Source organism: Leptopilina boulardi, unplaced genomic scaffold (genome assembly GCF_019393585.1).
Source record: "Leptopilina boulardi isolate dan_hultmark-lab unplaced genomic scaffold, ZJU_Lbou_2.1 LbouV2_302, whole genome shotgun sequence".
NCBI classification, from domain to species: domain Eukaryota; kingdom Metazoa; phylum Arthropoda; class Insecta; order Hymenoptera; family Figitidae; genus Leptopilina; species Leptopilina boulardi.
The window spans coordinates 773,016-786,809 of record NW_026137866.1 but is presented as its reverse complement, the minus strand read 5'-3'; the positions used below and the strand labels follow the sequence as shown (position 1 = coordinate 786,809).

Genomic DNA, 13,794 nt, shown 5'->3' with positions numbered 1-13,794 from the left:
AAAAAAAAAAATGTTATTTATCCAACTTTATATACAATTTATTATTTAAACATAAAAAAAAAATCGCAAATAATATCGTGATATAGTTAGAATTTAACTCTTTTAAATCAATTCATCATTTTTCCATTTATTTATTGCATAGAAATAGTTTCTGTGCCAAACGATTAGTCATCTATGGGTGCTAAATGTGTGGTGTTTGTCTAATGTCAATCAATGTAGATAATTAATGTTTTTCAGCTATTGTTGGGTATTTGGATTGATGAAATATATTTTAATATATATATTTTTCAAAATTTTTTCACAAAATTAATTTTTCTTAATACTGAATAAATTAAATAATTTCAATTCAAGTTTTAAATTAAATGTTCCAAACAATTTTAGTAACGTTTTTCATTTCATACATTTTATAATTAAAATTTTTTGATTATTTAAAAGTAAAGTAATTATTAAAATTTACAGATACGCACATTAGTTTGACAAATTTCAATTTATTGATTCAATTATAAGACTTCTTTGTAATTCAATATTGGCAGTTTAATTTGTCTACAGAAAAAAAGGGGAAATTTGAGTAAATAATAAAAATTCTAATAAAGATCCCCTAAAGAGAAAGACCACTCCTCTTATTGCTGTAAATTACGTATAATAGTGATTGCCAGTCTGTCATTCGATCATTGAAATATCGACATTTTTGCAAATATATATATATATATCATACAAATGATATTGTAACTTTCAATTATTAATTGATGAAACAAATAGAATAAACTAAATTGTTAATACCTATTAAATGGAAAATTCTGGAATCCAAAACATTTTGGTTTTAATGTATATTAACTCTCAACTATTTAATCATTAAATTAAATTAGTTTCACATTGTTTCTGAAATCCGATTATAAATTAAACTTATATTTACATATGTAGATTTCAATTTGAACATTACTTAGCAAAATATTCATATTATTATAGGAAATTTCTAATTACTCTAATGTACTTAACTAATGGATATAATTTTAGATAATAGAACATATAATTCCAACAACGTATATTAAAAAAATAATTTTTTATATTTTAGGACAAGATGAATTAGCAGTTGGTTCATCAGCTGCTGGGGCAGGACAAATTAGTACAATTACTGGAGGAAAATTAAGAGGTGGCACACTTGATGCTTTACTTTCAACAACTTATTGTCGAAATCAAATGTATCTTTCACGTCAACTTGCTCAACTTCATCCAGAATTGACAATGCCCATGTTTAGTGGTGAGTTTGAATAAATACCACTCTAGAAATTAATAAAAATTTTACCTGCAATTAAATCGAAATCAAAAGTTATAAATAATATTAAAAATAAGCTATGTTTTTCTACCTACATTAAAAAAAATCATTTGCAATTTAAAAAAAAAATTATCAGCATAAATAAAATAAAATTTCGAGAAATCTCGTGGATGAAAAAATTAAAAAAGGAAAAATCCATGGATTAAAGGAAAATAAATAATAAAATTTAGAATATTTTTCTATAATATAAATTAAATTACATCAATTATTATTTATGATGTATTTTTATTTTTACTTTCTATCTTTCTTGATCTTCAGCTTTGAGTTTTCATTCTAAAATAGTATGCCGTTAGCTCGTACGTTTTTAGAATTTATGCAAACTACAGCTTTTCAGGCTTTATTCCAAGCGTGATCTTTTTCCCCCAAGAGAATCCCAATGTAATCCTGGATTTCACTTCAGCCTAGCAAATTTAGTAGAGTCAATTTTTATCCTTTTTGTTGTTGTTGTTGTTGTATTGTTCAACATTATAAAAATTAAAATATTTTTTTTAATTTTCCTCTTACGAAAAATAGTTTAATTGTTAAAAATGTATAATTATCTTCTGATTTGAATATTTTATTAGTCTTATAAATTTTATAATGTTATAAATGTATTAGTAAATTGTAGAGTACATTTATACACAGTAAATATTTAAGGAATTAAAAGTATGTACTTTTAAAAATTAAATTTATTTGCAACTCATGAAATTTGTAGAAGTTGAATTTTAATATTTACTCGTTAAATAAAAAATGTAATACTTTTTAATTTATGAAAGTTATTTTTAAAAAATAATTAATATTTATTAAAAACCAATTTTTTTTAATAAATTGGTTAAAAGTTGAGTTTAATATAAATGAAATAATTTAAAGTTTTTAATTGAAAAAATAAATTATGATTGATAAATATTTTTTGTCTGTTCCAGAAATTACTCATAGATTTCAGACTGCTCGTAGGGAAGTTCGCCAGTTATTACTTCAATATTTACTGCCTTGGCTTCATAATATGGAACTTGTTGATCCAAATGTTCCACCTCCGTCGAATCCTCTCAGTTATTACCAGGTGAGTAATTATTTTATGTTAATTTTTTATTATTTGGAAGAAGTTTCAACTTTAGAAACAATCACAATTTTCTTACTAAAGAACTCTTTAAGGTTGTTATTAACATTTAGAATAATTAACTAATAAATTTGTAATTCCAACAGTTTTACGGTGCTGATGTTAATTTATTTTGAAAAAAATGATTTTAAGGAAAGCAAATAGTCAATGTTGGAAAGTATTTCTTGATAATTTACATGATTATTAAGAACTCTAAAAAAAAGAAAAATAAGCATTGTATATAATTATAAAGTTTTTAAAAAAGAAATTTTGGAGGCGCCGGGTATCGATCCCGGTACCTCTCGCATGCTAAGCGAGCGCTCTACCATCTGAGCTACGCCCCCTGATATTGTTTGTTTATAATAATTTTGAAAGGACCACTAAAAATGATCCACTTTTGAATTTGAAAGTAAATACTTAAGGGCATGCATTCCAATGTCTTGAAGTATAAACTGTTCTCGATTAATGAATTAAAATATCGTAATCATTAGATTTTTATGATAAAAAACGATGCATAAATTTTTCTTTAACAAAATTTTAATATGATTTATTTAATACTTTAATAATTCAGATTTAATTATTTTTATGATGTCTGACAGATCTTTTTGAAATTTTCATTTCATTTATTTACATCAGTGGAAATATGAAAAAATAATAGAGAATATCATACATTCTGACGTAGATTTGCCTAAAATGTATAATAAACAATGAAAATCAAATTCCATTTGTTCTATAGAGACCATGGACATGTTTCAGTTTCAAATATTCACTTTCCTTATTAATATATAGAATTTGTGATAACATAAAATAATATGCCTCAGGCAAACTATTTTATCTTTGTTATATATAATTAAAATATGTATTTTAAAAATATTTTTGCAATATTTTTAATAAAAGAGAATATACTTTTCTCGAAATTAAATAAGATAATTTAATTTATTTAAAGTGAAATGCAATTAATTAACAGTATATGTACATATTTGGATTAAAAAAAAAAAAGAAATTTTAAGTTGATCGTATATATTAATAAACTGTTAGATTTAAATTCTGAATTTATTTTATTTTCACTTTATTCTCAAATCTAAATTAGGTATCTTTCGGATAATAAACTTGGAATGAATTCTTGAGTGAAATAACTTGTGCCGCAATATATATCTGTGAATAAGTCCAATGAACTCCATGACTAAAATTATGTAAAATAAAGTTACTTTAGTTACACGATCAATGAGTAAAGATACTGAAAAAGTAAAAAAAAAATAATTATATTTATTTATCAAAGAAGGTATTTGTTTCAAAGTCGGAATACAAAATTTAATTTATAATTTCTTTTTCGAAAAACGAGATTTCAACTCAAATTTAATTCCATTGTAATAACGCCGCAAAAAGGGAATAAAAAATTTAATTTAATTTTCTTTTAAACCCGTTCGTGATAAAAATTAATTTTCTTAAAGAAAATAGCGTTATATAACAAAATTAACTTGATTTTCTAAACAAGTAATTGCAACTATAGTGTTTTATTACTATTTTATTTTTAATCTTTCGCTAATAAAAAAAAATATTTATTTTTCTTAAAAAAAAAATTCGATATAACAAAATTAAATTAATTTTGTGCACAATAAATAATATTTGTGTATACTATTTTTCTCATTGTTGGAGAATTTACAACTCTAAGGATTCAAGCCATCTAAGAATATTTAACGAAGCAATTTTTTTTTTTTTTTTCAATAAAAGTATTGCTTTTAAAAGAAACTTTAAGATAACAAACATTATAGAGAGGCAGAGAAGTAAGAAAAAAGAATAACTGTCTGCATACTTTCAAATTTAAAAGTAGAACATTCAGTGATTTTTTTCAAAATATTTGTATTAATAAATAATATCAGGGGGCGTAGCTCAGATGGTAGAGCGCTCGCTTAGCATGCGAGAGGTACCGGGTCAACGATGGCATATCATTTGTTATATTATTATGTTTAAGGTCTTATAAGTGGATTTATGCCTTACTCTTTGTAAACTAATATCTGTAAATTCAAAAATAAAACTACTTTTTCAAACCAAAAAACGAGAGGTACCGGGATCGATACCCGGCGCCTCCAAACTATCTTTTTGATATATTTTTTTTAAATTTGCATTTTCCGTATATTTTTAATATATTCTAAATAGAAATCATAGCAAGAGTTTTAAATATTTCTTTTTTTAATGTAATAGAATTTTTCTGTCTGTTATGATCGTAACAATCGAAACCAGTATCTTTTAGGACCGGTTGTGGTCCAGATTGAGTCCCTATGCAGATGAAAGGTTCTTATGTACCAATGACGCTGTAAAAACGTGTTCATTGTAACGAAAGTGGGTCAATTTAAAGGAATTAAAAATTTTAAATGACAGAATAATACCACAGGGGGCGTAGCTCAGATGGTAGAGCGCTCGCTTAGCATGCGAGAGGTACCGGGATCGATACCCGGCGCCTCCAAAGTACCTTTTTGATATATTTTTTGAAAATTTGCATTTTCCGTACATTTTTATTAAATTCTAATTAAAAATTTATTTTTTTTCAATGTAATAAGATTTTTTTGTCTGATAGGATCGTAACAATCGAAACCGGTATCTTTTAGGACTGGTTGTGGTCCAGATTGACTCCCTATGCAGGTGAAAGGAATTGGAATGTTCTTATGTACCAATGACGTTTTAAAAAAGTGTTCACTGCAACGAAAGTGGGTCAATTTAAAGGAATTAAAAATTTAAAATGACAGAATAATATCACAGGGGGCGTAGCTCAGATGGTAGAGCGCTCGCTTAGCATGCGAGAGGTACCGGGATCGATACCCGGCGCCTCCAAAGTATCTTTTTGATACATTTTTTTTAAATTTGCATTTTCCGTACATTTTTATTAAATTCTAAATAAAAATCATAGCAAAGAGTTAAATTTTTTTTTTTTTTTCAATGTAATTAGATTTTTTTGTCTGATAGGATCGTAACAATCGAAACCGGTATCTTTTAGGACTGGTTGTGGTCCAGATTGACTCCCTATGCAGGTGAAAGGAATTGGAATGTTCTTATGTACCAATGACGTTTTAAAAAAGTGTTCACTGCAACGAAAGTGGGTCAATTTAAAGGAATTAAAAATTTAAAATGACAGAATAATATCACAGGGGGCGTAGCTCAGATGGTAGAGCGCTCGCTTAGCATGCGAGAGGTACCGGGATCGATACCCGGCGCCTCCAAAGTATCTTTTTGATACATTTTTTTAAAATTTGCATTTTCCGTACATTTTTATTAAATTCTAATTAAAAATTTATTTTTTTTCAATGTAATAAGATTTTTTTGTCTGATAGGATCGTAACAATCGAAACCGGTATCTTTTAGGACTGGTTGTGGTCCAGATTGACTCCCTATGCAGGTGAAAGGAATTGGAATGTTCTTATGTACCAATGACGTTTTAAAAAAGTGTTCACTGCAACGAAAGTGGGTCAATTTAAAGGAATTAAAAATTTAAAATGACAGAATAATATCACAGGGGGCGTAGCTCAGATGGTAGAGCGCTCGCTTAGCATGCGAGAGGTACCGGGATCGATACCCGGCGCCTCCAAAGTATCTTTTTGATACATTTTTTTTAAATTTGCATTTTCCGTACATTTTTATTAAATTCTAAATAAAAATCATAGCAAAGAGTTAAATTTTTTTTTTTTTTTCAATGTAATTAGATTTTTTTGTCTGATAGGATCGTAACAATCGAAACCGGTATCTTTTAGGACCGGTTGTGGTCCAGATTGACTTCCTATGCAGGTGAAAGGAATGGAAATGTTCTTATGTATCAATGACGTTTCAAAAACGTGTTCACTGCAACGAAAGTGGGTCAATTTAAATGAATTAAAAAATTTTTAATAACAGGATAATATCACAGGGGGCGTAGCTCAGATGGTAGAGCGCTCGCTTAGCATGCGAGAGGTACCGGGATCGATACCCGGCGCCTCCAAAGTATCTTTTTGCAAAAATACCTCATATTTTTTATTTTTTCAATTTTTAACTAAAAATGAATTTATATCACAAAATGAGCAGAAAGGTAATTCAGGTTGAGCGAAACGGGGGGTAATTCACTTACCCTTGTGTAATATATAAACATAGAATTAATGTGTACACTGTACACGTGTAATAAAAGACTCTTCATTTTAGTTATAGAGGAATAGAAAATTTAGAACGAAAGAAAATTTTTATTTCTTTACAGATTTTATAAAAAATCAGATGTACCTTGCAGGGTGCATTTTAATGAAAAAATTCTTCAAATTGCAAAGGCAATTTTTTTTGCACGCCGAAGGGCGTCTTAATAAAGGGAAATTTTTTTCATATTTTAAAAATAAATTTTTTAATAAGCTTAAAGTATATTACATTTTATTATGTTAATTAAGATAGAAAATTTTTTTAAATTTTATATTTTTTAACTGAAGACAATTTTTTTTTCTTTTTCAGTATTATACAAGTGACGTGACCCGAGGAGGTGGTCGCAGAGAAGGTTGGGGTAGCGCTGAAGCAACTGAAATGGTTCTCAATAATTTATTTTATATAACTGCAAAGGTAATTTAATTTTTTGGAAAAAATATTAATTTCATATTATTCTATAATAAAACACTTAAATTCTCCAGCTTAATTTTTTAGTTAATTAAAAAATATTCTTAAAAAGTAAATTAATATATTATAAATTATGATGTAATATTTTCGTTACTGAATTTGTTAATTACAATTTTTCAGTTTTCCGATGAACATCCAAAGGAAATAGAAGAATTATGGGCGACACTTTGTGGATGTTGGCCAAATAATCTCAAAGTTATCATTCGTTATCTCATTATTGTTTCAGGAATGGCACCCCAAGAACTTCTAACATACGTGAGTTTCTCCATTATTTATATACTATTCTTTTTGAAAATTTTTTTATATCATTTTTTAAATTCTGACAAACTCCACTACTCTAGTTGATAATATCGTAAAATGAAAAATGTTACGTTATAGTTTTGAACTTTATGTTTAGTTACTTTATTTTATATGAAGCATTTTATATATATATATATGTGTGTGTGTTTTGAAAAGTAAAGTTAAACAAAATTTTTATTCAAACACTTGTTATATAAAAATGATACTATTCAATTTTTATTTAAGGCGAAACGTGTAGTTCTTTATTTGGCAAGAGCTCGACCCGATAGACTCGTCGATGAAATGATGATTGAATTACAAACAGTGGAAACTCTCAACTGTTTAATCGAAAGAACTGAAACACCACCTTTTTATCGTTTAACAAGTATGAGAAAAGCATCGTCTCACAGCGATGCACCAGCGGCTGATCCCGCCAATCCATCCAGAGATTTAGCTGTTGAAAAAGGAACTATTCATACTAAACGACATTCTGGAGAGGATCCTATTAAAGCGGGGTAAGAATAATAATTTTCACTATATTATTATAATTTTCATTTTCTTATTTAGAATTATTATTGAATTGAAATATTTTTATTTTTAAAATTACCTCATTTGTAATTTATAATTAAATAAAGCGAATTAAATTAAATGAGGAAATTTAAAACAATAATAATAATAATTTTATTATTATATTGTTATCCATTTATTCTTTATGTAATTCAAACTCGTTATATGAGAATTCAGAAAAATAATAATGAGAGAATAGTATTGAAAAGTACAAAAAATGTTGAAATTTTTATCTCTTTCTCTTTATAAAAATTCTTTTTTGTTATTACTTTTAATTTCTTTTCTTCTCTTGTTCGTAACCATTAAATAATTCTTTATTAAAAAAAACTCTTATTATAAAAAATAATATGCCATTACTGACTTTCGGATTTAAAAGCTGCGCTATCTACATTTTTTTTATGAAAAATGAGTTTTTTTTATTTCATTGGATTCGTAAAAGAAGATTAATTATTAATAATTTTTTAAATTTGTAAACTCTGTCATTTGGTCAGTAGAGTTGTGAAAGGAGAAGAGGAACCTATGACGTCAAATCCAGCGCCATCAGTCTTTTAATTATTTATATAATCGTATTTAGAGAAAAAGTAACAAATGGCTTCGCGAAATAAGCGTATTTTTTTTTTAAATTTATCCTTCATGGCATTGGGAACTTTTGATTTTTTTAAATTTGAAAAACAAAATATTTGTTTCGAAATACAATTTATTTCTATAGAATCATTTAAAATTTTTAATAGGAAAAAAGTTATTTTCAAAATATAAAAATTTGAATTTTATTTAAATATTAAAAATTGATTGGTTTTTGATAAATTCACACAAAATATAGTTATTTTTTTATATATGTCAATCAATTTCTTTTGATGCAAGTGGTACATTTTTTGAAGAATTAATTGAAACCAGAGATTTTGATTAATCAATCTATTGCTTTTAAAGCAAGGATTCCAATTTTTCCAAGAGTTAATTAAAAATATTGTTATTTTGTTTATATAATTTAGGTTAATTAATCTAGGTTTTCAGTTTTTAAAAAACTTGTTAAAAATATAATAAATACACGTGAGAGAATATTATTTGAAAAGAGATTTTTCATTTATTTTATGTACTTCAATGAATATTGATATTAATTTTTCAGTGGCTCCAAATCAGATTCAGCATTACGAGCATTGGCTACATTCTCAAATTCAAGAATTGAAAAAACAAGAACTGCTAGTGGACCTGCAATGCTGCCAGATGATCTTTCTACTCCAACAACGGAACCTGAGGTTTTTTTTTTCATTTTTAAATTACAATATTTTCATCTGCAATTTTTTACACATTTTAATTAATATTATGTTTCTTTTACAATACCATTATGAGATTTAATTTTTTCAGATGAATACAGATGAAACATGTTATGCCACTCGGAATGGAGCAACAGGTGTCAGTGGAAAAGTCGTTTGTGTTGGTGATATATTCGATATTCCTCAACCACATCCATTACCAATGCCTGAATACGGAGGATATTTTGCACCATTAACAGAATATTTACCCGATAGTTCACAACCAATCAGCGGATTTCATCGGTAAATATAATTCATTCAATTATTATTATTATTTAATGGTAAATTAAAAATTAAAAAAAATTTTCTTTTTTTAAAAAAAAGCAATAATGATAAAATTTAAACAATTTTTAGATGCAATATTGCTGTAATGCTTCTGACAGACGTTGTTGTTGATGGAATACAATTGGATTGGGCAATTCATGTTCCATTAATGTTGCACATTATTTTCTTGGGTTTGGATCATTCACGACCATTAGTGAGGGATCATTGTCGATGTTTACTTTTGAATCTCTTGGTTGTATTGGGTGATCATCGCGATCATCTTGGTGTAGCTCGTGTTTTATTAGCTACAAAAACTGAACAATTGGGACTTGGATTATCAACACCACCATTACCTGTAATTGAGCACAATTTTACGGAAGTTGATCCAGAGTTTGATAGTTATCTTTATGGTCCATCAACTGTTCCTCAGCCGTCAAGTCCTCCACAAGCAAATTCACCACCTCCGACTTCGCCTTCATCGTCTCCACCTCCTCCACCACCACCACCTCCGCCTCCTCCACCGCCACAACCACCACCACCTCCTCCTCCACCTCCTCCGCCGCCGCCACCACCACCTCCGTCATCGTCAAATGTCACTCCAAATCATTCTCCAATCAATACATCATTGACTACAAGATGTTCAATTAATCAAGCAGTTCAATCTTTCGCCGATTCGAAAATTCAAACTATTTATTCATATGGTGAGTTTTTTTTTTGCATTTAAATATTTGATTCTTTTTTCTTTAATTAATTAAAACTTATGATGATTTTACAACTATTTTTTTTCTTTCTTCAATTTAAAATTTTCTAAAATTATTATCATCATTAATCATAATTTATGTATTTTTTCGTTACATGTAAAACAAAACAAAAAAATAATCATAAAAATTGCAATAAAGTTTAAAAACTCAATTGCACAAAGGAATGTTTGAGCTTTTTTACGTTGCTTATGAAACAAAAGAACTGAAGTAATGTCAATAAAGTTTAGAACTCGATTGCACAAATGACTGCCTTTAACGTGTTCTCTTATTTGAATTTTCAACTGAATGAAATTTTTTCATACTATATTGATATTACGTTTTTTTGTATATCTAGTTTATGATTCGAAAGCACTTTATTAACAGCTTAGTGAATATTGTGCTTTTTTATAATTCTATAATATATATTTTTAAATAAATTAAAAAGATTTAAAACAGTTTGAATTTTATTTAAAATTATTAATTAAAAAATAAATTCAAAGTTGTGAATTTTCGAAATTTGTTTGCTTTTTTATTAAATATTCTCAACTGTAAAAATAAAAGCGTTTCTCGTACATTTCAAAGGGAAAATTAAAAAAAAAAAATTAAAAAAAATTACAGAATCAACATCGGGAAATGGATGGCCTCCATCTGTGAGAACAGTAACGACCATTGGATTACCGCCTGTGATTGTGACACCTGAAGATGGTGTTAATTGGACTGGACCACAATCTGGTTCGATAATGTCTATTCAAGATGTTATTAAATCATTGATAAATTTCCTTGCCTCAAGAACAAATCAACCCTTGTGGAATTACGAAGATATGACTGCAAAAGTTTGGTACGTTCGAAGTGCAGAGCAATTGACAATTTTATTGCGTCATGTATTGCGAGTCTTTAGAGAATCATTACCACATGCACTTGTTAGTCAACGTTGGGCTCAAACAGCTCTTCAATTAGGACTCTCATGTTCATCGAGACATTATGCCGGTAGATCACTTCAAGTTTTTCGCGCTCTTCGTGTTCCCATTACTTCGCGAATGCTCTCTGATATTTTATCCCGACTGGTGGAAACTGTTGCTGAACAAGGCGAAGATATGCAGGTAATATTTTATCTTTTTTCTCATTAGAAAAATTACAAATTAAAAAAAAAACGAATATTAATTATAAAATGGTGGAAAATATAGCAAAATAATATAAACTCGAAGAGACTAAAATTAAGGTATTATTTACAAATTAATTAATTTCCATCATTATTTAATTTTGTAAAATTAGTACATTCCAATTAAAATTTAAATTAACTAGCAGTTTATATTTGAATTTGATAGTTATATTACGATTAAATATTTGCATTGTAAATTAATTAATAATAATAATTAAAAATAATTTTTTTTACTCAAGGGATACGTCACCGAATTACTCTTAACTCTCGAGGCAGCAGTTGACTCTTTGGAATCAGACTTTAGGCCTCTAGACTTTATGAAAGAAATCTTTAAATCCACTCCCAATTTAAATAATAAAGATGCAGCGTCAATTATTAAGAAAACAGGAAATATGTATCCTGCAGGAGCTCATGTTTATTCGCATCTTTATCAATCGGGACATACACGCAGTACAAGTTACTCAGTCAGTTACTGCATGAGAAAATCAGCAGCTGCAAATACAAGTGATGTGAAAGGTAAATATGTATATATATATATATGTATATTTGTTCACGAAATTTTGGTATTTCAATCTATAAAGTATATTTCATCAATAGTTGATGAAATGAATATTTTGTAAAAAGTCAGAGTTTTAAATAAATTTTTATTTTTTTATTGACCTTTTAAATTTAAATCAAATCAAATTTAATAAAAATTAGTTTAAATTTTTTTAATATTATTAAAGCACATTAAGAAAATTAAGTGTATCTTTCTTGTTTAGTAGTGAACGGAAATTATCTTTCAGAAAAGCCTCTATTATGTTTTTTTTAAAAGTTAATTTCCTTTTTAATTTCCATGAGAAAAAAATGAATTCTCTAAACGAAATAATTATTTTTTTCCATTATAAAACAATAATTAAAATAAGCAATTTTTTCTTAGAAAAAAAAAATTAAAAAATAATTTTTCTTTCAGAACTAGATAATCGAGTTGGCAATAAATATCCAAATTCAAATCTTTCGAGATCAAGATCAGCGCAATCATTAAAATTATTGGGTGATTCTGCAACACAAGATGATAAAATGACAATATTGGCACAATTATTTTGGCTCTCAGTTTCTCTTCTTGAATCTGATTATGAACATGAATTTTTACTTGCCCTTCGTCTTTTAGATAGAGTTTTGCATAGATTACCATTAGATCGTCCAGATGCAAGAGATAAAGTTGAAAAATTACAACAACAATTAAGATGGAATTCATTTCCTGGTGTACACGCTCTTTTATTGAAAGGTTGCACCAGTCCAAATACATATGAGCCTGTTGTTACTTTGCTATCTCAATTTACGACCTTTTTGGACCTACCGGTTGTCGATCCAACGCAAAGTCTCGCCTTTCCAATGAACGTTGTTTCTCTGTTGCCCTATATGCTTCTTAATTACGAAGACGCTAATGAATTATGCATTCGAAGCGCGGAAAATATTGCTCAGGTATTTAATTATTACGTGTCTGTAAATTTAAACTTGAAATTTAATCCGATAATTAACATTGTTAAAATAGAAATTGAGTTAACATTTTAAAGCATAAAATATAATTTCATCTCAAATGAATATTCTAAGTAATTATTATTATTTTTTTTTTTACACTTTTGATATTTCTAAAATAATTATTTCGATAGCTAAAAAATAAAAAGTAATCTAAATAAAAATATAAAATAAAAATTCTATAGAAATGCAACTTGAATGGTATAAATTATATATTTTCTTGTTTATTAATTTAAATTCATGATAGCATTCAAAATAGACATTCATTTTCATTAAAGGTTTTTCATATATTTTCATTTTGATATTTCTGTTATAATTATTTCTGCAATTGAAACAAAATTCTACAAAAGGAAATGCAAATTCAATAGAATAAATTAAATGTTCTTGATTATCAATTTACTTTCATTTTATAAAATCCAAATATTTAGTATTTAAATTAAAATTTTTCAAAAGAAAATACAACATCAAAGGGTTAATTGAATTTATGATAGCATTTCATTTTCGAATAACTGAAGTACAAAGATAAACACAAAGTAATAAAATTGACTTTTTTGTAGGTGAGCGCTGAGAAGGGAAAAAAATTGGAAAATTTAGGAACAGTTATGACTCTATATAGTCGTCGAACATTTAGTAAGGAAAGTTTTCAATGGACAAAATGTGTTGTTAAATATCTTTACGACACATATGCGCATTTGAGTTTCAATATGTTGGCATTTTTAGTTGAAGTTTTGGAAAAAGGACCAGGAAATGTTTCACTTCCTGTTCTCAGTATTATACATTGTATGTTGCATTACGTCGATCTCGCATCTCAAGCTGCACAACCAATAACAACTGAATTGTTACGAGTTATTTCTAAATATGTAGAGGTAATTTAAAATTATTATTTTCTTTAAAAATCTATTCTTTAAAATTAAAATGCACATTTTTGATTT

The 13,794-nt window shown here is 27.2% G+C and overlaps 1 protein-coding gene and 6 non-coding genes across 15 annotated transcripts in view; 6 read left to right on the top strand and 1 right to left on the bottom strand.

Moving 5' to 3' along the window:
* The window catches only part of LOC127282864 (protein furry), a 38,186-nt gene that overhangs the window by 19,981 nt on the left and 4,411 nt on the right, over positions 1–13,794 (top strand). For all 9 annotated transcript variants that reach the window (XM_051307406.1, XM_051307412.1, XM_051307408.1 and 6 more), the window contains 12 exons: positions 1,073–1,258; positions 2,236–2,372; positions 6,867–6,971; positions 7,146–7,280; positions 7,551–7,819; positions 8,995–9,124; positions 9,234–9,424; positions 9,536–10,146; positions 10,804–11,285; positions 11,584–11,860; positions 12,297–12,808; positions 13,420–13,728. In XM_051307406.1, the coding sequence (XP_051163363.1) occupies positions 1,073–1,258; positions 2,236–2,372; positions 6,867–6,971; positions 7,146–7,280; positions 7,551–7,819; positions 8,995–9,124; positions 9,234–9,424; positions 9,536–10,146; positions 10,804–11,285; positions 11,584–11,860; positions 12,297–12,808; positions 13,420–13,728 (3,344 nt within the window). The remainder of the gene's footprint in view (positions 1–1,072; positions 1,259–2,235; positions 2,373–6,866; positions 6,972–7,145; positions 7,281–7,550; positions 7,820–8,994; positions 9,125–9,233; positions 9,425–9,535; positions 10,147–10,803; positions 11,286–11,583; positions 11,861–12,296; positions 12,809–13,419; positions 13,729–13,794) is intronic.
* Positions 2,680–2,752, bottom strand: Trnaa-agc (transfer RNA alanine (anticodon AGC)). The gene has a single exon. It is a non-coding gene; the product is annotated as a tRNA-Ala (tRNA).
* Positions 4,800–4,872, top strand: Trnaa-agc (transfer RNA alanine (anticodon AGC)). Its single transcript has one exon. It is a non-coding gene; the product is annotated as a tRNA-Ala (tRNA).
* On the top strand, positions 5,165–5,237 carry Trnaa-agc (transfer RNA alanine (anticodon AGC)). Its single transcript has one exon. It is a non-coding gene; the product is annotated as a tRNA-Ala (tRNA).
* Trnaa-agc (transfer RNA alanine (anticodon AGC)) lies at positions 5,551–5,623 on the top strand. Its single transcript has one exon. It is a non-coding gene; the product is annotated as a tRNA-Ala (tRNA).
* On the top strand, positions 5,916–5,988 carry Trnaa-agc (transfer RNA alanine (anticodon AGC)). Its single transcript has one exon. It is a non-coding gene; the product is annotated as a tRNA-Ala (tRNA).
* On the top strand, positions 6,303–6,375 carry Trnaa-agc (transfer RNA alanine (anticodon AGC)). The gene has a single exon. It is a non-coding gene; the product is annotated as a tRNA-Ala (tRNA).